General features: G+C 41.5%; 1 protein-coding gene across 7 annotated transcripts in view; it reads left to right on the top strand.

Moving 5' to 3' along the window:
* The window catches only part of ELMO1 (engulfment and cell motility 1), a 583742-nt gene extending 564540 nt beyond the window's left edge, over positions 1-19202 (top strand). For all 7 annotated transcript variants that reach the window (XM_081534200.1, XM_081534196.1, XM_081534197.1 and 4 more), the window contains 3 exons: positions 3240-3322; positions 12839-12916; positions 17808-19202. In XM_081534200.1, coding sequence (XP_081390326.1) covers positions 3240-3322; positions 12839-12916; positions 17808-18008 — 362 coding nt within the window. In that variant the 3' untranslated portion in view covers positions 18009-19202. The remainder of the gene's footprint in view (positions 1-3239; positions 3323-12838; positions 12917-17807) is intronic.
* Positions 19203-20076: the final 874 nt, after the last annotated feature.

Genomic DNA, 20076 nt, shown 5'->3' on the forward strand with positions numbered 1-20076 from the left:
TCCTGGGATCAGCCTGCCTCTCCTCTGTATCTCTGCCCAAAGAAGTTTCCACAGAGGAGCTATGTACATGGCAAGTGATCATGGCTTACTGGCTACTTCCTGGAGTGATTTCTGCCTCAACTTACTGGCTTCTTGGGGTGATTTCTGCCTCAACTTTCTGGTTCCCAAGGGTGAAAGCTAGAACAATTTTTATCACGATGGCCACATTTACTTTTTCAGTGGCATTTCTGTTTTAAATCACAGTTAAAGTTTCTCCCACAGATATTAGCCATCAAAGAGCTTCTTGAACATATCTGAAGTGATAATCACTTCCAGGGCTGTGTCTGACGTGTGTTTAGCATGATCTGGGGCGCTGACACTTTCCAAACATAGGAGAAAACCATGGCTTAGCAGGAGACCATGGAATAGAAGAAAAAGCAGCTGTCTCAGCTCTGTCCCTCACTAGCTGTGTGACATATTTCTTCTCTTTAGGCCTCAGTCTTCCTGTCTATAAAATGGAAATGTTGGATTAGATTGTCTCAATCCAGCTCAAACTGAAAATAGCATTGAAAGAAATGAGGGCAGGCCCCAAGGAGTTAGAGTGGGGGCTAGGGAACCAGTGGTGACCCTTCTGGTTCTCATATCTCTGAACCCCACTTTGTTATGCTGCTCCCACATGAAAAAGAACTGATGGAAATGCTAGCCCTACTTTGAAGTAACCGAGAGCCCTCTGTCACCTCCTTAGAGTATAGATTCCAAAGGTGTGAGTCTAACTCTGCTGGTGGGTTTAGAGAAGATGACATTTTAGCCCTTCCAATGCCTAATTTTCCAGTGCATCCAACAACAAACTATGCAAAGAACAATCTTTAAAAGCCACGCTGTATTTTTAGAATTTTGTGTTTTCCTTTTAGCCACAATCCTGTGAGAAATATAGCAGCTTTTCTCCTTGACAGGGGACGATGCATATGAAATACATAAAATATGTACTGCCACCAGCATGGTAGAAGCATGCCTTTTCTTCCCTGCTGCCTTTTTGTTAGAGATTCTGAAGACTGCTCCCACAACAGACCTTAGTGTTACCCTTGTCCTGTTCCACATGATGGGTTTTAAAAGCCAAGGGGTAACTTACTATTTACCAGTCATAGACATGCTCTCTCGTTCACTGAGCACGTTACATATTTGAACAGCAGAAGACTTTCTAGGAGGTGCTTGCTACTCAAACTCCATCTGAAGCTTGAGAAGGGTTTTGGAGTTTGTACATTAATTATATCACAAATTCACTTCATTGGTACATTTTCCACTGAAAAGTAAACACTAAGTAAACCCAACTTCCAAAGTGCCCAAATATCTCCTCCCAGAGCAGCAAGTAGGTAGCCAGGTTGGCCACTGGGAACAGTAGTTGTGTTGGTTATGAAAATGGATTTGAGAAGAGCTGAAGTCAGTGGCTGTGATCAAAGGAAAGTTCAGGAATCACAGGGACTGTCTACAAGAAGATGCCGGTCCCAAGCAGCCAGGTAGGGGAGGAGGGGGTCCAAGGTCAAAGGTCATGCCACTCAGAAGAGGCTGCATTGCTACATTAAGCTTCAGAAATAAATAACCCCCCAAACCTCACTGGCTCACAACAGGAGTTTATTTCTCGCTCCTCAATTATATAACTGACATGTGCTTTCAAAGGTCTGCTCTGCATGATCACAGGGACACAGACTGATGGCTGCTCTGACGTCCCAGAGCTGCACCATCTGGAGGGACCACGTGACCTGATCCGTCCCTGTGGCTGGGGAAGAGAGGCTGATGGACGTGGGCTTCTCACTGCCTCAGCCAGGAAAAGAGCCAGGCCGTGTCCTCATGTTTCATTACCAGAGCAATGATTATTCGGCCCCATCTAAATGGCAAAAGTTGCTGAGAAGCGTCGTCTTCCATGTGCCCAGTACCGTTATTAGTGAAAACAAGTCCTATCTACCAAGGAATCTAGAACCAGGACTCCAAGCTGGAGGAGCAGATGTGGTGGGACAGAGAGCAGGGGTGCCATCAGAGAATCCTGGAAGATTTCATCACAGCAACACTCTTCTCTAGGGTTCAAGAGAGCTCTGGAGGTATCACAGATTTGGACAGAGTTCCTAGCAGCTTTAGGATACCTGGAAAATGTTAGCTTTAAAGAGCTTTCCTGTTATATCATATTGATATTCTACATATTTTATCATTTTATCTTCATCTAAATGTCACCCCCAGAACCCAATGCCCCAATAAAAGTAGGTGAACTTTAATTGTGAAATCTCTCATTATCTTCGTCATTGGAGGAGTCCAAGGAATTGATGAGTCAAAGCTTCTGCACATCCTAACTGAGCCCCTAGAGTCCCCTGAGGGACTGAACAGATAACTCTGCAGTTTTTAAAATTAAGTTTTCAAACCATCCTGCAGCCTTCTCTCCATCAGATGATCTTAACAAAAGCATTAAGGGCAAAAGCCTTTCCGTATCTTTTATCTTCCCCCAAGTCCTGAATAAGATGATAGATAACATCATTTTATCTAACTGCATTATTCTCAGGATTTCCAAGATAAGTGCCAGCTACCATTTCCCTAACAGAAAGGAATGTTCCCTTTATTTAATTGAGTTTAGTTTTGTTGTCCGTAAACTAGGAATAACAAAACCTGCCTCACAGAATGGTTGTGAAAATTAATGAGATGGCAAGAGGGAGAATTTGGAGAGCGAGAGTTCAGGATGGTTGTTATTCAGATAGATTTTTTTGTGATAGGGTTACTTCCCCTTATTATCCAAAACTCAGAAAGACTAAAGTGATATCACTACTATAGTAAGAGATATCAATCTATAGGAAGCACTTGGCATTTGCTCCTGGCATATAGATGTCTCCCATAAAATCAGTATCAGTACCACTATTACTTATTATTATTATTGCTTCTTCTAATGCTATCACTTTTAACACAACTATGATGGGTTTTTTATTGTTGTGTGCAGTCTTTTTTTTTTTTAGATATTTCTTTTATTGGAACAAATTCTACTTATGAACATAGATTTTTCTATGCCCAGGAATGCTTTCTACCAGAATATTAAGAGTATATTTTAGTTCCATGTCCTGGGCCCTGCCTGACTTCTCCCTCTTTTCATCTCTTTTCTCTTCCTGCTATAGTGTCTGGGAATGGCAGCTGTACCAACAGACTCGATGATGCTTAGTCTTGCTATTTTATGGACACTTACGCTGTCACGTGATGTAGTTACTTTCATTTTCTCTTATGAATTTCAGTGCCGGTGGCAGATATCAAAGCTGTGGTGACGGGAAAGGACTGCCCTCATATGAAGGAGAAAGGTGCCCTTAAACAAAATAAGGTATGATTTCCACATTATTCTAAGTAGTTCTGTCTGCACAATGCAGTTAGTGACTACAGTGGGCCCTTCTTTGGTAGCTATGCCTGTGTGGTTGGGGGTGTGTGTGTGTGTGTTTGTGTGCAGATGTGTCACACAGTTACACATCTCTTAAACTCAGTTCCTTTTCCTTCCCTGATTCCTTTTACATCTCAATCTTACTCTTTCTCTCACTGATCACTTGCTGAATCCCCAACATGTCTTGTATTCTCCCACTTCCTGTCCATGTACAGCCCTAGGAATCGCCCTCACCGATGTTACCAGTCTTCTCTCAAGTCTTTCCACTCATCTCCGTCCTCTGGGCCCCTCCTATCCTCCTATTTATGTTCATATTCTCCCTTCCGCATTTCCTCCCCAATCTTTTCCATTTTCTTCTTCTTAGTTACCCCTATGGGGTCTCAGAGAAGTCTGGGAAATGGAAGAGAGACCAGATGACTCCCAAAAATCTTAGAAAAATTTTCAAGGCCTAATATTCTTCAGCATCATGGGAAATATTGTGGAACAGTTCAAATTCAGCTTAAGGGAGAAAATTTTCCCAAAGGTGTATGTTGCTTAAATACTCTTCACAGTGCAATATTTTTCACCCTTCCCACTATGTTGTTCACCATGACAGCCTACATTCCATAACAGAAGGTGTGGGGGGCAGCATTATCTGAAAAGGTAGAGGAATTTCCTTTGTCCCCAGTTTGGAGGCATTTGCCCTTGGAGGGGCCATCAGGGAGCAATTTTTGTTACCTTTTGGCATTTTGTGACCCATAGTATCCACATATGAACAAGATTAATCAGATTGATCTGCAGGCTTCAGACACCTTGGTACCAAAAATATCACATTAATCAGTAGGTTGCTTCTTTATTGTCCTGTGCCAGTATCTAAGAAGAGTATAAACATTATACATATTCTATTTATCAATCATGGTTGACATGAATAATGCCTGCTCTATAATTTCAATCATTGTAAGATGAAGGTGAATCTATGTCTGCATAAGATGACCCTATCCATGGTTAAGGAAAATCAAAAGTACTGCAAAAGTACTATTTAGGAAGAAAATAAAGGAGAGGATACAGCCAAAGAGACTGATAACAAGAGTTTTGCTTCTTAAGTTACATTAAGTATAATTCACCTCTAGTCCATATGAATTCCTTCCATGTCAAGCCTGGCACAGTACCATCATATACAGCACTGGGCCACATAAGGGCATACCTTAGGGTCTGTAGGTTATTCGTTACACAGCATTTATTTCTTCTCCACAATGTGGGGAAACAGGGATCCAACAGCTCATCAGATTCCAGAAGAGCATCCTTAACCAAAGCAGCAAGCCCCAGCCTTCATGATTTGCCTTCCTTCAAGACCACCTGATGTCAGAGTATAGTCTTGGAAAGTACCAGCTCTGCTCAGCTCCAGCTGAGGTCCCTGTGGTTATATAACACTTGGAACTGACCAGGACACAATTTGGGGAACTTGGCAGCAATAAGAGTCTGTAACCTAAAGAAGGCTAGGGGTGGTGTAGTTGGCAGCAAAGAAACTTGCCAGAACTCAAGTGCTCTAAGTAGGCACAAAAGAATTATTTAAAACAGGTGTGAAGGAACTTCTCATTCAACCCAAACACGTAAAGAGCCTAGGAGTTGTCACTCCTATCCTACAGTAAGAAGAAACTGCATAAAGTAAAAATCAACAATTTTCTTGGAACTACCAAGAGAATTGATGGTACAGGTGAAGACCACCACCATGGAATCTGGATACATTGAGTCACATACATCCAGAGTTCACAACCAGATCTACTCAGAAACAAAATCAAGAGAAGTCATTGCCAGCAGACCTACTCTGCAAGAAATTCTTCAGCCAGAAGGGAAATTCTACAGGGTAGGAACTTGAATCTACATAAAGAATGGAAGAGTATTAGAGAAGGAATATGTGAAGGTAAAAGAAAAGTATGTTTTTTTTCTTATTAATTAATCTAAAAGGTAACTCTTTGCTTAAAATAATAATTTTTAAATGTGCTATATCTATAGCATATGGATAAGTCAAATGAATGACAGAAAAGTCAAAACATACAGGAGGGGGAAGTAAGGATACTCAAAAGAGGATAAGGTTGAAAAAAAAAAAGGAGAAAATAAAAAATAAAGAACAAATGCAACAAATGAAAAGAGTTACAAACTTGGCAGATATAATCTATGTCAATAGACATTTTAAATGTTGATGGTCTAAATACACCAATTAAAAGACAGGGATTATTTGAGTAGATAAAAAGTAAGACCAAATCCTACAAGAAACCCACTTAAGTATAAAAACTAAGATAGGTGAAAGTAATGGGATGAACAAAGATCAAAATGCATAAGGCAAACTGAGAGAACTGAAAGAAGAAATTCACAAATCCATTATTATCCTGGAGACTTCAGTAACCCTCTGTCAGTAATTGATAGATCAAGTGAACAGAAAATCAATAAGGATACTGATGACCTGAACAGCATCATCAATCAACTTGATCCAATTAACATTAATAGAAAATCTACTCAACAGCAGAATATACATTTTTCTCAAGCTCACAAGAAACATTCACCAAGATAGACCACATTCTGGGTCATAAAACACATCTTAACAAATATAAAAGAGTAACAATCATACAAACTATATTCTAATTCACAGTGGAATTAGACTAGAAATCAGTAACAGAAAGATAGATGGAAAATCCCCAAAATGTTTGGAAATTTCAGAACACACTTCCAAATAACCCATAGTTCAAAGAGGAAGTCTAAACAGAAATAACAAAATGTTTTAAACTAAGTAGAATGAAAATATAACTTACCAAAATGGGTAGGTTGTGATGGAAGGGAAATGTATAGCATTAAATGCATGTATTAGGAAAGAGGAAAGGTCTAAAATCAGTAAAGTTTCCACCTTAGGAAACTAGAGAAAGAAGAGCAATTTAAGCCAAAAGAAAACAGAAGAAAAGAAATAATAAATATTAGAGATCAATGAAATTGAAAACAGGAAAATAGTAGAGAAAATCAACAAAAGCAAAACTTGGTCCTTGGCAAATTAAATGAAATTGAAATTTCTAGCTTGACTAACCAAAAGAAAATGAAAGAAGATATAAGCTATCAGTATCAAAACAGTTATGGAGATGAGCTTATTTGAGCCTAGGATGTATGTGGCTGATTTTTGGCCTTCTTGTTTCAGATTCCTCTCCCTTTAGAGGAGACCAACAAAACAAACTGAGTGAATGACATTTCCAACCTTATTTTTAAAAATTGTGATGACACTTATAGAAAACTAGGCAAGTGGGCAGATGAATGAATGATAGATGAATGGATGGATGGAGAGGTGGATGGATGATGGAAGAATGATTGATAAATGGGACACACTGCTGTAAACACATAGATAAGACTTCAGATGAAGGCTACTTTCTGGGATTTGCTAGCCTAGAGGGCTGAGAGAGGTAGTCGTAGCTCTGCTAGCCTGGCTCTTTCGTTTGTATACATATAAAAATAATTTGTCTTGTAATATTAATAGTGTTCATATATCTGATGCATCAGGAAAAATATCAGAAAGCAGAAAGGAAACCCCAAATTCTAATAATTTATCTCCTCAACCCACTCACACCCCTTCCGCCGTGATCCAGAGGCCTGCTGCTCCCTACCTCTAGGACTTCTGGATAGGAAAGGGGAGTTGTTGTCATTCAGTCACTAAGTCCTGCCCTCCACTATCTCTCAGAGTTTGCTCAGATTCCTGTCCACTGAGTCAGTGATGCTATCCAACCATATCTTCTGATGCTGGGAAAGACTGAAGGCAAAAGCAGAAGGGGGTGGTGGAGGATGAGATGGGATGAGATGGAAAGAGGAGACCTGCAACTTAAAAGGAGGGTTGGCCAAAGTGTGTCCACAGGAGGTCTGTCAGTGCATGGCAGTGGGCGGCAACCAAGGCCTGCTGCTGGCTCTTCAGCTTTTCCAGCTAGACAGTAGATTCTGATATTTTATGCCCCAGGACTCTTCCCTAGCTTAATTATGAGCAGGGCAAACTGGACATTCGGATCTTTAAGAGAGACACTTGTTAATAGCAAAATGTTGGTAACTGGTAGTACTTCTTGCTCATTCACCAGCTGACATGCCAGGCACAGTCTAAGACCCTAGAAATAGATAAAGGAAAGGGACTGGTCCTCTCCCTTGAGGCAGAGGTCTTTTTTCATAGAGTCCTTCACTCAGTCAGCATTAGAGCCCTTGAGATAGGACAGGCTATAGGCACAGGGTGATGCACAGGCAGACACGGCCCTGTCCTCCTGGAGCTGAGTCTAACTTGTTTAAAAGAAGTTGGTGCAACAGACAAATTTCTGTGGACACAAGAAGTATTGGCTTCTTCACAGAGAAAGTAGGAAATTCCTGATACTTGAAAAGAATTTTCATGGGTGAATGGAAATTGAATTGGAAGAATTTGACTTTTAAGGATTAAGGATTCTAAATTCAAACTCTGTGATTCATAAAATAAAGTTGATTTGTTACTGTATTTTTGAAAGTGGGCAGTCCTGGTACTTATCCCACTGCCTTGGGCTTTAGGAGTTAAATAGTTAGCATGCAATCACCAGAGGGAAAATCTAACCAGATATCAGTGAAAGGGATAAGAAAATGTTTGACATGAGAGATGCTTCCATTTCACCATGCCCAGAGCCCAGATTTATTTTTCCAGTATGATTCATGTACCTGAAATAAGAAGCAAATTATATTAGAAGCTGATGGTCTAGTATTGACTTGAAAATCTTGATCTTAAGCAAAAAGCCTTTTATTCAAAGTTACTTCATTCATCATTCATACTCACACTATATTGAGTATTTTCTTTATACCAGTGCCGAGTGGTGGGAATCCAAAGATAAATACGACCTGGCCCCTGTCCTTTTGTGGCTAGAGCAGATACAAGATTTAAGGATCCACATGCTATTATAATCCAATGGTGCCTATGCCCCAGTAAATTTAAAAACAAGGGGAGCCTGGGATTTTGAGAAGGCTCATGGAATAAGTGATGTCTGAGCTGATGTTCTTTTCTTTTTGAAAAGAAGAGAGGGGAAGACCTTCTAGAAGAAGGAAACAATATATGAAAGGCACATGGGGCCTTTTGACATCTGATGAACATCCTCTCACTGAGAAACACTGAATTCACAGTGTAGGGTTGGTGGGGACAGAGACGAAAATGGGTTGGAGAACTATTGGATAATAATGCTTAGATAGATGGGGCCCAGACATAAAGCTACTTTACAGAAGGCAAGATCCTCTCACTATATAATATATGAACGACTGATTTTGCCTTCTAAAATAGAAAGTCAAACTCATAGGTATATAGATGAGCTGCAGTGTTTATAGCTATGAAATCTACTATTTCTCTGGCCATGTTTAGCACACACATGCCAAGTTATATCCACATCTGTAATTGAAATGCTTTGCCCTCAAGATAACCTAGATAGATGCGGGAGAACCAACATAATTAAAGTGAATGCCAGGTGAGATGGCCAAATGAGACAAGTCACCCCAAAACAGCGTGAGTAGTGGCAGCCAACACTTTACAGTGAAATTATGTTGCATAAAACTCGATTCTCAGATTCCATCAGCCCATCATGTGATCCTGGAAGGTGGAAATCCCCAAACCAAGACACCGTCATGCCCATAATTTCTCTGAGCATCCCCTGACCCTGTATGCCTTGTTGCTAGTCCCAGGGCCAGACGGTTGAGAGTGGGGTCAGAGGTCAGAGGGTGAGTTCCTCCTGTATCCTCCAACCACAGAACTCACTTATCCCAGGCCTTTCTCCACATGTGAGGGGAGGACATATGAATTAGTGAGACAGAGGATGGAAATAAGCTACTCCTGGACATGATTTTTCACTGACTTAGATCCAGAATGAATAAAAGACCTTAGGTAGTAAGTAGCAAAACTGCAGAGCATCAGATATCTAAGTGTTGTGGTGTGTGACAAGAAGCCCCTGAGGGGGACGCTGCCCCAGATCCACAACCACTTACTCCGCTGCCTCCTGGCACCTCTCTCCCTCACAGACAGTTTGGACAGGTGGCCGCTTCTAGAGTGTTAGCCCAAGAGGCCATCGCTGCCAGCTCTGCAGCCTGCCTGCTCAAAGTGCTGGAGAGCTGACCTCCACCAAAGCCTCAATGACAGTCAGCTGGGGACGTCAATAAAACTCATTATAAGTGATAGCAGCCCTTAACGCAGGCATGCGGCTCAGAGAAGTAATTCCTCCAACCCCTCCCAGGCAGCTTTGGTGAAATTAAAGTGGGGATTGACATTCTCACGAATTTCCTATTTCCTGCCTGTGTTTATCAGAAATCTAGGTCATGACAGTTCCTCTCATTCACGTCCTCGCTGGTAAATGCCTTACTTAGAAGGGCAAAAGCTAAAGTTGGCAGCCCCCTCTCCTTTTCTTCCTGCTCCATGCCCTGTGGAAGGGAAAGTGTCACAAAGGACAACCACACTGACACTCTGGTCTCGTGACTTCACCATCTAGTCAAGAGGCCACGTCTGGGCTCTGGTGATGCTCACACCTGCTGTCGTAAGCAAGGGGATGATTAGCTATGTGCCTGCCCTAAGCAGAGCAGCAGGCATGGTCTAGCATCAGTCAGAAATCCGTTGTCAGTTTCACCTTTTCCTGTTGACGTCTGAAGGTCACCTGGTGCTGCTGTGATGTACTGACTGGGTGTCCAGAAGCAAAGCCCCTCCTCTCCTTTCTCTCCAGTCTCCTAAGTCCAAGTCAGAGTTTTTCCAGGGAATGACACTACAATTAGTAAAGAAATCATCATCTATATCAATGTTTCTCATCTAAGAACAATGTTTATGAATTTATGAGATTAGAGCTTAACATTTTGTTGAAAAATGTTTTCAGTTTTTTAAAAGAAAATCATCATCTGTGATCCCAGCACCTTAACATAATTATTTTCATTTCACATATTCGGTTTCAGTCTCCAACCACAGCTAGGCATTGTTCCTAGTTGTTATCAGTATGTAAATAATGTTCATTTCTCTTGTTTGTTTTTCCACTTAAAATCGAATGTTTGTAATTATACTTAATGCCTAGAAGCATTATATTTTGCAGGGTTGCTAATTTGTGATTTCTTTATTTAATGTTTTACCCAAAGAAGGGAGGACATTTATTTAGTTCCTCGTATTACATTCTTACAGCTTCCTTGGTGGCTCAGTTGGTAAAGAATACACCGCAATGTGGGAGACCACCTGCAACCCAGGAGACCCAGGTTCAATCCCTGGGATGGGATGATCCCCTGTGGCAACCCACTCCAGTATTCTTGCCTGAGAAATCCCATGGAGTGAGGAGCTTAGCAGGCTACAGTGCATGGGGTTGCAGAGCTGGACGCGATTGAGCACAGTGTTCTGTCTTTCTGTTCTATTACATTCTTGCAGATAATAGTATATACAGTTTTGCTTCCTTTTGAATTTTTTTAGGAGTAACTCCAAAAGTGGGGCAGCTTGTTCTTGATATGGACTGCCTTACAGGCTTTTTTAAAAGGATGACACCAATTATGGTACCACTACTAGGACCCATGACCATTTTCATTATGCACTAAAAGACCTGAAACAGATGCTAAACTTATGGGAAAATTGTTTTTGTTTGTTGGTGAACTCTTTTCCAATTTTACTGATCTTTACTGGGCAGGCTTGAATAGAATCCTAAGGAAGAAAAGAATGAAAAATTCAGTGTGGGTAGTCTTGCAGAATAGATCCTGGTCTGTGACTCAGCAGTTTTTCCTTCATTTGTTTCTATTTCTGGTAGGGTGAGGATACCCTAAGAGGATGAGATGCTGGTAGGTCTGGGCTCAGAACAAAAGCTGCTTTCCCTTAATGAGGGGACAGCTAGTGGCGAGCCAAACACAGAATTCTTGAGAGCCACAAATAGCTTGATGGCTGACTGTGTCAGGAGAGGCCTCCACCTAATGCTGAGCCTTTGGAGTCCGCTTGGGAGAATTCTTTCTCATCTGGAATTCTGAAATCTAGAGGCAGTGACCTCGTCTTTCTGCCTTCCATCTTCTTTCTGGGGCATTCTTGCTGTGAGTTACTGGCCAGAGACAAATCCTCTGACAGATGTTGAGGTAGAGAATGATGTGGAGAGATCTACCTCCCTAGGAAAGAATGCCTGTGGGTGGTTACTGAGAATGCAGCTGCCAGATCAGACCATGAGGGAAAGGGGCAGTCACCATTGGTACCTAATAGACACAGAGACAAAAGGTAGGCTAGCACATGTGTGTTGTAGTGATGCAGAGCATCGATGTGGACTCACTTGGCTCTTTCCCCCAAATTTGGAGTTGTTAGGGTATTGAGAGGGGCTTCCCTGGTGGCTCAGATGGTAAAGAATCTGCCTGCAATGGAGAAGACACAGGAGATGCAAGTTCGATCCCTGAATCGGGATGATCCCCTGGAGAAGGAAATGGCTACCCACTCCAGTATTCTTGCCTTGAGAATTCCATGGATAGAGGAACCCAGTGGGCTACACTCCATGGAGTCACAAAGAGTTGGACACGACTGAGCAACTTAACACACGCACACAAACACAATACAGGGTGCTGAGATGTGCAGTGACTCTCATCTTCCAAAGATTGTACCTGCTGACTGATCAATCCAGTAGAATAATCGTTATATCCATTATTGCATAGTGTGTACAATTTGAGAAGCATATTTTAACGTACGTATTAGCTACAACACTGAGTGTCTCGGCCAAGGTCATTCAGCTACGATGGAATGACAGCATCACTTAGTCCTTGGTCCTTTGAGTCTGTCTCATAGTCTGTACTATGAATGAACCCAGGCACTCGAATGAAGAGACATTCACCAGTGAATGAATCCAGCTATTCTGCCACTTGGGCCCATACTCTCCTTTATACCCTGCAGTCACTATAGGATAAAACTAGGTTTTGTATAGCCTTTGCTCTACAGTAGTTCAGAGATCAAAGGGCAGACATACTACGTAAAGATAGTGGATTCATCCAGAAGCCTCATTACCTCCTACGTAGCTTCCATGTTTTAGGAAGTTTATACCCCCTATGAACATCTGTCTTTTTGGAAATGATAGAAGATAGAGCAGCCCATAATGTTGCTGGTCATGAAAGAATTTAGTACTTTTCATGGGCTCCCTGGGAGGGAGATGCTGAAGATAGGAAAGTGGCATAGCTTTGGGGCTGTGTGGCCTTGGACAACTCACTCAACCTCTCTGAGCTCCTTCCCATAAAAGAGGAATGATAACACTTGCTCCATGCACTGTCTTGAGAATTAAACGAATTAGTTCATGCAGACCTCCCATGAACAGAGAGAAGGAAATGTGTTGTGAATCTTGAAAAATATCATCCTTCCTCCCGTCAGCCTCGCTACTGCTCCACTTGCCTGGACCCACTACAGGCACTATTCTGTGTTCAATCTGCAGCCATTTGTAACTGGAAAACAAACGTGCAAATTGTCTTCAATGTGATGCTTTCTCTAATCTCTTGCAGGAGGTGCTTGAACTTGCTTTCTCGATCTTGTATGACTCAAACTGCCAACTGAACTTCATAGCTCCTGACAAGCATGAGGTAAAGGTCTCCAGGGGTTAATTTATGAGAGAATGTCATGGTTTTTTTTGAGAAAAACAGCAGATAAAAAAATATTGGAAAGAATTTTTTTTTTAAGTCTACCTGAGAAAAATTATGAGCAAAGGCACATTTTGTTGACTTGGAATAGAATGAAAACCTCTCGAAAAACTGCAAATTAAAACAGATTCAGTTTCTTCTTAGCTTAATCAAGAGTTTATGGTAAAGAAGAAGGTATAAATGCTTCACAGTAAGGACATAACTGTTACAGAAAAAGTATCATCCTTAGCTATTGCTTGGTTTTTATTGAATATTTAGGTTTTGGTCAAAATTTTCCCATGATAAATTTGTCTCAATTCTTTAAAACGTTTGAGAACTAGATTTTTTACCATGTTTAAGTTATTTTAAGAGGTTTAGGACTGTCTCTGCTGTTGGAATTTTATTTTTGAGATGCCTTTTATTCCTTTTTGACATCTTGTTGTATGTATAATTTGTTTCTCTTCTCGAAGCACACTGTCAGCTATATTTAAAATATTTAGCATAAATCTAGGAAAATGCATTTGTAAGATGAAGTAGCAGCTATGGCTGATTTAACTTTTTCTCCTGTAAACTAGAACCCAACATCATGTTTGAAACTCTTATTTTTAGATGATACCATTCAAATTTTTGTTGTGCATGTGGTAACATAAAAAGCTTTTAGAAAGGAAGGAACATTTTAATAGAACTTGAATTTTGTTCCCCATTTCCCCAGGGAGACTTAACTCATTTAGAAGTTATTCTGTATTTGTTTTTTACTGGTTTGAAGCTTTTGAATAAAATTGTACATCCCCAAAAGAGAAGAAAGATTAGACGCAAATCCTGCATTTAAAGTGGTGCTTAAATATAATTCTGTGTTACTTGACATTTAGTTCATGAAAGGGAATGACTTTGTCTTCATCTTCTTGAAAATAGATACCGTGTTCTACCATTTCTCTTTTTAAATAAAATTGTGGTTGTACGCAGGCCACCATATTCAAGATATATACAGATATATAGGAAACCACTTAAAATAGTAGAACTGTGGATGCTATTTAAATCTGTACAAGGCTGTTTTGCCCAGTGTACATTAATTCCAGATAAGGATAAATGCTCTGAGACTGCCAAATTTTTATTCATATCTGCCACTTTTTATTGATGCAGTGAGGAGAAAAATGCCATGCACTTGTGAATACTTTTAATTTCTTCAGACCACTTTCATATCTATTACCTCATTTTATTTGCATAATTGCTCCATAAAGCAGAAAGTTCTATTACAGATATCTTCATTGATCAAAAGAGGAGAGAGAAGCCTCCCAAAATTGACTACCTCAACAATAGTAAAGACAATAGTAATTATAACTGGAATACTCTGAACCAGGCACCATTCAATGCTTTGTGTGCCTTACCTCCTTCAATCTTCATTCTGTAACTGTAAAAGAAAAAAGCTAATGTTATTCCCATTTTATAAAAACAGCAAAAAAGGAATGAGCCACAGAGAACTTAAAAAACTTTTCCCTGATCAAACAAGTAGTAAGTGATAGAATGGGTTTAAACCATTGGGGTCTTGTTCCAGAAACACCTTCTATCTGAGCCCTGTACTGCATGGCTTGCAAGGAAGAAAGCAGGACCTGGACTCAGGACTTCTTGCCAGTGTCCATCCCCTAGCTTCAGCAATTATCAACTCATAGCCAATGAGGTTTCACCTGTTCCCCCACCCACACCCAGCTACCATACCCCAGATTATTTTCAAAGCTCATCCAGATGTCATCATTTTATTTGTAAATATTCCCCTTGTGCATCTCTAAAGACCCGATGAACTGTAACTCGCCAGGCTTCTCTGTCCATGGTATTCTCCAGGCGAGAATGCTGGTGTGGGTTGCCATGCCTTTCTCCAGGGGGTCTTCCTAACCTAGGGGTTGAACCCATGTCTTTTATGTCTCCTGCATTGACAAACAAGTTCTTTACCACTAGCACCACCTGAGAAGTCCTTTATTTCAATAGGTTACCATTATTGTCATTATCAGTGTCCAAATTATCCGATCTAGAGAAAGTAAATCTGGTCCCATCACTTCATGGCAAATAGATGGGAGGAAAAAATGGAAACAGTGACAGACTTTATTTTCTTGGGCTCCAAAATCACTGTGGATGGTGACTGCAGCCATGAAATTAAAAGACACTTGTTCCTTGGAAGAAAATCTGTGACAAAGCCAGACAGTGTATTCAAAAGCAGAGACATCACTTTGCCAACAAAGGTCTGTATAGTCAAAGCTATGATTTTTCCAGTAATCATGTATGAATGTGAGAGTTGAACCGTAAAGAAGGTTGAGTGCCAAAGAATTGATGCTTTTTAACTGTGGTGTTGGAAAAGACCCTTGAGAGTTCCTTAGACTGCAAGGAGATCAAATCAGTCAGTCTTAAAGGAAATCATCCCTGAATATTCATTGGAAGGACTGACACTGCAGCTTCAATACTTTGGTCACCTGATGTGAAGAGCTGACTCACTGGAAAAGATTGAGGGCAGGAGGAGAAAGAAGGCAACAGAGGATGAGATGGTTGGATGGCATCACTGACTCAGTGGACATAAGTTTTCGCAAACTCCAGGAGACAGTGAAGGACATGAAAGCCTAGCATGCTGCAGTCCATGAAGTGACACAGAGTTGGACATGACTGAGCGACTGAACAACTACAGAGAAAGTAGGAATACCTTCTGGTTGGCTTCTGAGTCCTATTGACAGGTGACTCTGGCAGCTTTCAGGCATTCTGGCATGACAAGATACTCCAGGTTCTTTTTGTGCATTTTCTGCCTTTTTTCTATGGAGTTTTGATTCCTTTTGGCATTTACCAACCAGAATCTGGACATTCAGTGTACCTTTTGCTACTGGGTTGGTGATTATTTTTAGGCATTTTTGTAGACAGAGCTTGGAGTTTTGTCTTTTAAAAGACAAACTACATCATAAATTTATATTGATATTTCCAACTCAGATTCAGTACTACAGTTTCTATTTATTGATCATGATGCTTTTTTAAAAAATTTTTCTGTGCTTGCTGCTTCTCAAAAGAAAAGCACCACAGAAGTGTTCCTGTTGGGTTAAATTAATCTGCACTAGGAAACTAGCCAGGACTGGGAAGGCTGTGTACAAAGAGTGGCAACCCCAGCACCTAGGGATTTACAATGAAACAGCGTCTAAACTGGAAGGGGCCTTAAAGAGCATGGGGTTTAGTGATGCTTCTAAATGGAGATACATCAGAATTAGCTGGAAGCTTTTCTAAATAAAATTTCCTGGCCTAAGATTTGTAAGATCAAGATCTACAGAGTAGGACCTGGGTATCTATTTTTATCAAGATTATTTTTAATGAAGAAACAAACATTTGGATGTGTTTAGAATCTATCTAAAGTATTCACGAGATCACTAATACTTCCAGAGACCCCTTAGCCCTCAGCTGATATTTAGACGGGTTAAGTGCTCTGGCTGAGATCCCATAGTCAAAGCCGAACCGAAGATCTACAGTTCAGGACTGCCCTACTCAGACAGACTTAATAACACACCCGTGGTACACCTCCTTGGCTTAACAAGTGGTGCCACCAGTGTGCATCAGGGTAGATTTCTAAGCCATCACTGTGACTTAAGATCTGTATAGTGCTTGCCATCTTGTAGTGCTTTCATGTTGAGATCTGCTATCATATTCTGGAACACAGCCCAGGTAACCACAGTGCAAAGGACAAGCTAAGTAGGGTCTGGAATTGCAACTTGACCCAGTAAGGGTAAGAGGGGGAGGAATCTAGAACACATTCTTGAAGGAAGACCAGTCCCACAGGAAAAGCAGTGAAATCACTATCAAAGAAGTCCTGGATAGGACTAGGACATCCTAAAATGTGAAACGAGCACAACATCCAGAATGCAGGCAGTTTTCTGATGCTGGCAGCAGAGGCTAGTTCTTCCCCAGGTGTTATGGCTTTAATACCAGATCACGGCAGGATTTCAGCCTCTGGAGGGAAGCTGACAAGAGCAAGGCAGGTCCTCACATAAATGAAGCATAGTTCACAGCCTACTGGAAAAGTAAAGGGCATGATTAATTTTTAATGAGAGGGGAAGAACCAAATTATTAGTTGGGTACTACGGAGTGCTTTCCAAAACAGGTGATGTCCCCAGGGACCAGACTCCAAAGACCTGGAGGAGAAAACCCTTAGAAACCAGAAACCCAGGCAGAAGAGGTCCATGGACTGGCAGCTAAGCCAACTTCCATTAAGATCACCCAATAATTTTAGCCATTTTGTCCCCCAGACCTTGGGCAGCATGAGCTATTCCTAAATCTTTTGCTAAGAAATATAAAGGTGGGACCACCATTAGCCCCAGGGTGGGGTTCGGGTGTCGTTTTGAGTGCGGGAATCAAACAGGATGCTCTAGATTAGGAACTTTGCTTGGAGTCAGGAGAGTAGCAAGTTTGATGTGATGTTGAGTTCAGGAGTGTTAGGATATATTCTACCAATACCTTTAACTCTTTGATTCACTGGTGGGATGTTAGAGATATTCTATTGAACAGGCAGAAAAACTCAAATCCTCCTGCTGCTATGTAGGGAGGCATTATTTGTACAGAAGAATGTAGACAATGGAGGCAGATTGCATAAGTTCAAATCCCACCTACTTCACATACTACCAAGCGACTTAACTTCTCATTGTCTCAGTTCCCTCATCTGTAAAACAGAGATGCTGACAGAAGTGTCAGCTTTATAGAGGTGCTGACTATCAAATGATGATGTAGGCAAAGCCCTTAGCACAGAGCCCAGCCCTTGCTGAGTGATCAGCCGATGTTAGCTATTGTTATTCCTCTTGTAATTGTCATCAGTCGTTCTCATTGTCACCTTCTTCCTCCCCAGTACTGTATCTGGACAGATGGGCTGAATGCGCTGCTGGGGAAAGACATGATGAGTGACCTGACACGGAATGACTTGGACACGCTGCTCAGCATGGAAATCAAGCTCCGCCTCCTGGACCTGGAAAACATTCAGATCCCCGACGCGCCTCCACCCATCCCCAAGGAGCCCAGCAACTATGACTTCGTCTATGACTGTAATTGAAGCACTCTGGGCCCAGATGCACCCCCTCCAAAACTGGAAGATTTAGCTAATAGGAGAGAAGAATGAAAAGGCACTCACACCGTGGAATCCGCTGTGGTCAAGGGACGCTGTGGGTCCACACTTCCTTTGGCCTCGCCTCCTCTAACTCTGGCATTTTTCTGCCCCTCCCTGGCATCCTGCTCACCACCTTGATTTTGTTTCTAGACTCCATTGCTTTAGGTAACCTCCCGTCGCTGCAGTCAAAGGTAGGAGAAAAGCAAAATCCACCGCCAATGAGAGAGCCAAAGGGCCCTTCCATCTTCATTCCAGCAGGCAAGCCCTCCGCTCCTAGAGGCTGCAAGCCAGCAGCCCAGACCTCCTCCCAATCTGCAGCCAGACACAGAGGTGTGTCCCAAGCTCTGGGTCTGGAAGAACTGGAAACGGTCTAGCTACTTGAGAAGACACACACCACGCCTCGTTCCCCTTCTCTCTAGGGTCTGCTCACACCACCAGTTCCATGTGAACTGAAATCTGCTTCTAAATGCCCTCCCTCCCCCACCCTGGCCTCTGCCTGCCCAGTTCCTTTCTGGTCCCAAGAGCAGCAGCGGTTGCCTCATCTTAGTTCGCGCAAGCGTTGGGTCTCCAGACACAATCTGAGGGTCCTGTGACCACATCACATCTGCCCTGTGGCTGTGACCACCCTTCCTGTCTCTCAGCTAGTCTTGGGTTTCTTCTCCCTGCCCCAGCCCTGACCTGCCTTCTTCATTGCCACACACTTCTCCAGCCCCTTAGCTGAAAGCACAATGCTGAAATCAGTCATCCTGCTTCATCTCTAATATACTAAATCTAAAAGCCTCAATGACAGGCAGTTGCTATCTAAGGGTCTGGGGGGTTCTGCTGCAACACAGGTTCCACAAAATGGTCAAGCTGTCAGACATCCAAGTTTACATCATTGTAGTTATTATAGGTATTGACAATTTGCAAAGGGTTTGGGTTGTTGGTTTTGGGGGTTGGTTTTTTTTTTTTTGCTTTGTTTTTGTATAAAAGAGTCTAACATTTTTTGCCAAACAGATATATATTTAATGAAAAGAAGAGATACATAAATGTGTGTACTTTCAAGGTTTTTTTGTTTAATTATTTGAATCCTAAACATCTTCCTGAGAATAACATTCCCCTAAACATGCTGTGGAATAAAATTAATTGTGATGAGTTGGAGAGCTGGTGTTTTGATTTGGTAATTTAGGTTCTTGCTGCTCAGTCATCAGCATCACTGAGAGCTTGTTGAAACTGCAGAATCTAAACCTCACCCCAACCTTGAAGAATCAGGTGATGCTCATGTATATTAAAGTTTGAGAAGCACTGGCTTTGGGGACTCTTGACCTTTGCTGGATCACCATAGGCTCTGAGCATCAGTAAAGAATGATCCTTCTAAGAAGACCATCTCAAATCAGCTAGAAAATCAGACCCACTTCATAAAAATATAATGTAGGGACTTCCCTGGTAGTCTAGCAGTTAAGACTGCACTTCCACTGCAGGGGCATGGGTTTGATCCCTGGTCAGGGAACTAAGATCCCACATGCTGCATAGCGATCATATTAATTGCTTTTAAAAAGCAGATATTTAAAAACATAAAAAATACATATTTATAATCTATTCATTTTACACTATTACCTCCTGACTGTGACTTTATCTTTTATTTTTTCTTCCTTACCATTATATAATTTATAAAACTGACCAAATGAAACACACAACACTTTGAAGGCACAAATTTAGCAATGGAAAAGAATGCAGACCCACAGACCAGAAATAAATCAAGCCAGAACTAGATAAATCTAACCATGAATTAATGAAATATGCGGTCAGAGCCCAGTAAAGGATTTTTCTGAGGTTATTTCCATTGGAAGCATATCTGGATCATAAACTCCAACAGCTGGAAGAAATGTCAGGAAGGTCCAAATGATGTGGAATTCACAGCACAAGCCACTCTTGACTCACGGCAGAAGTGTTAGATGCCTTCAGGTCACTGCTCTTTATTGTCACCAAGATGTGCAATTACAGGCTAACCTGGGTCGAGATGACATGAACCCTC

The sequence above is a fragment of the Giraffa tippelskirchi genome, chromosome 10 (assembly GCF_054371585.1).
Source record: "Giraffa tippelskirchi isolate mGirTip1 chromosome 10, T2T-mGirTip1v1.2.pri, whole genome shotgun sequence".
Lineage (NCBI taxonomy): Eukaryota > Metazoa > Chordata > Mammalia > Artiodactyla > Giraffidae > Giraffa > Giraffa tippelskirchi.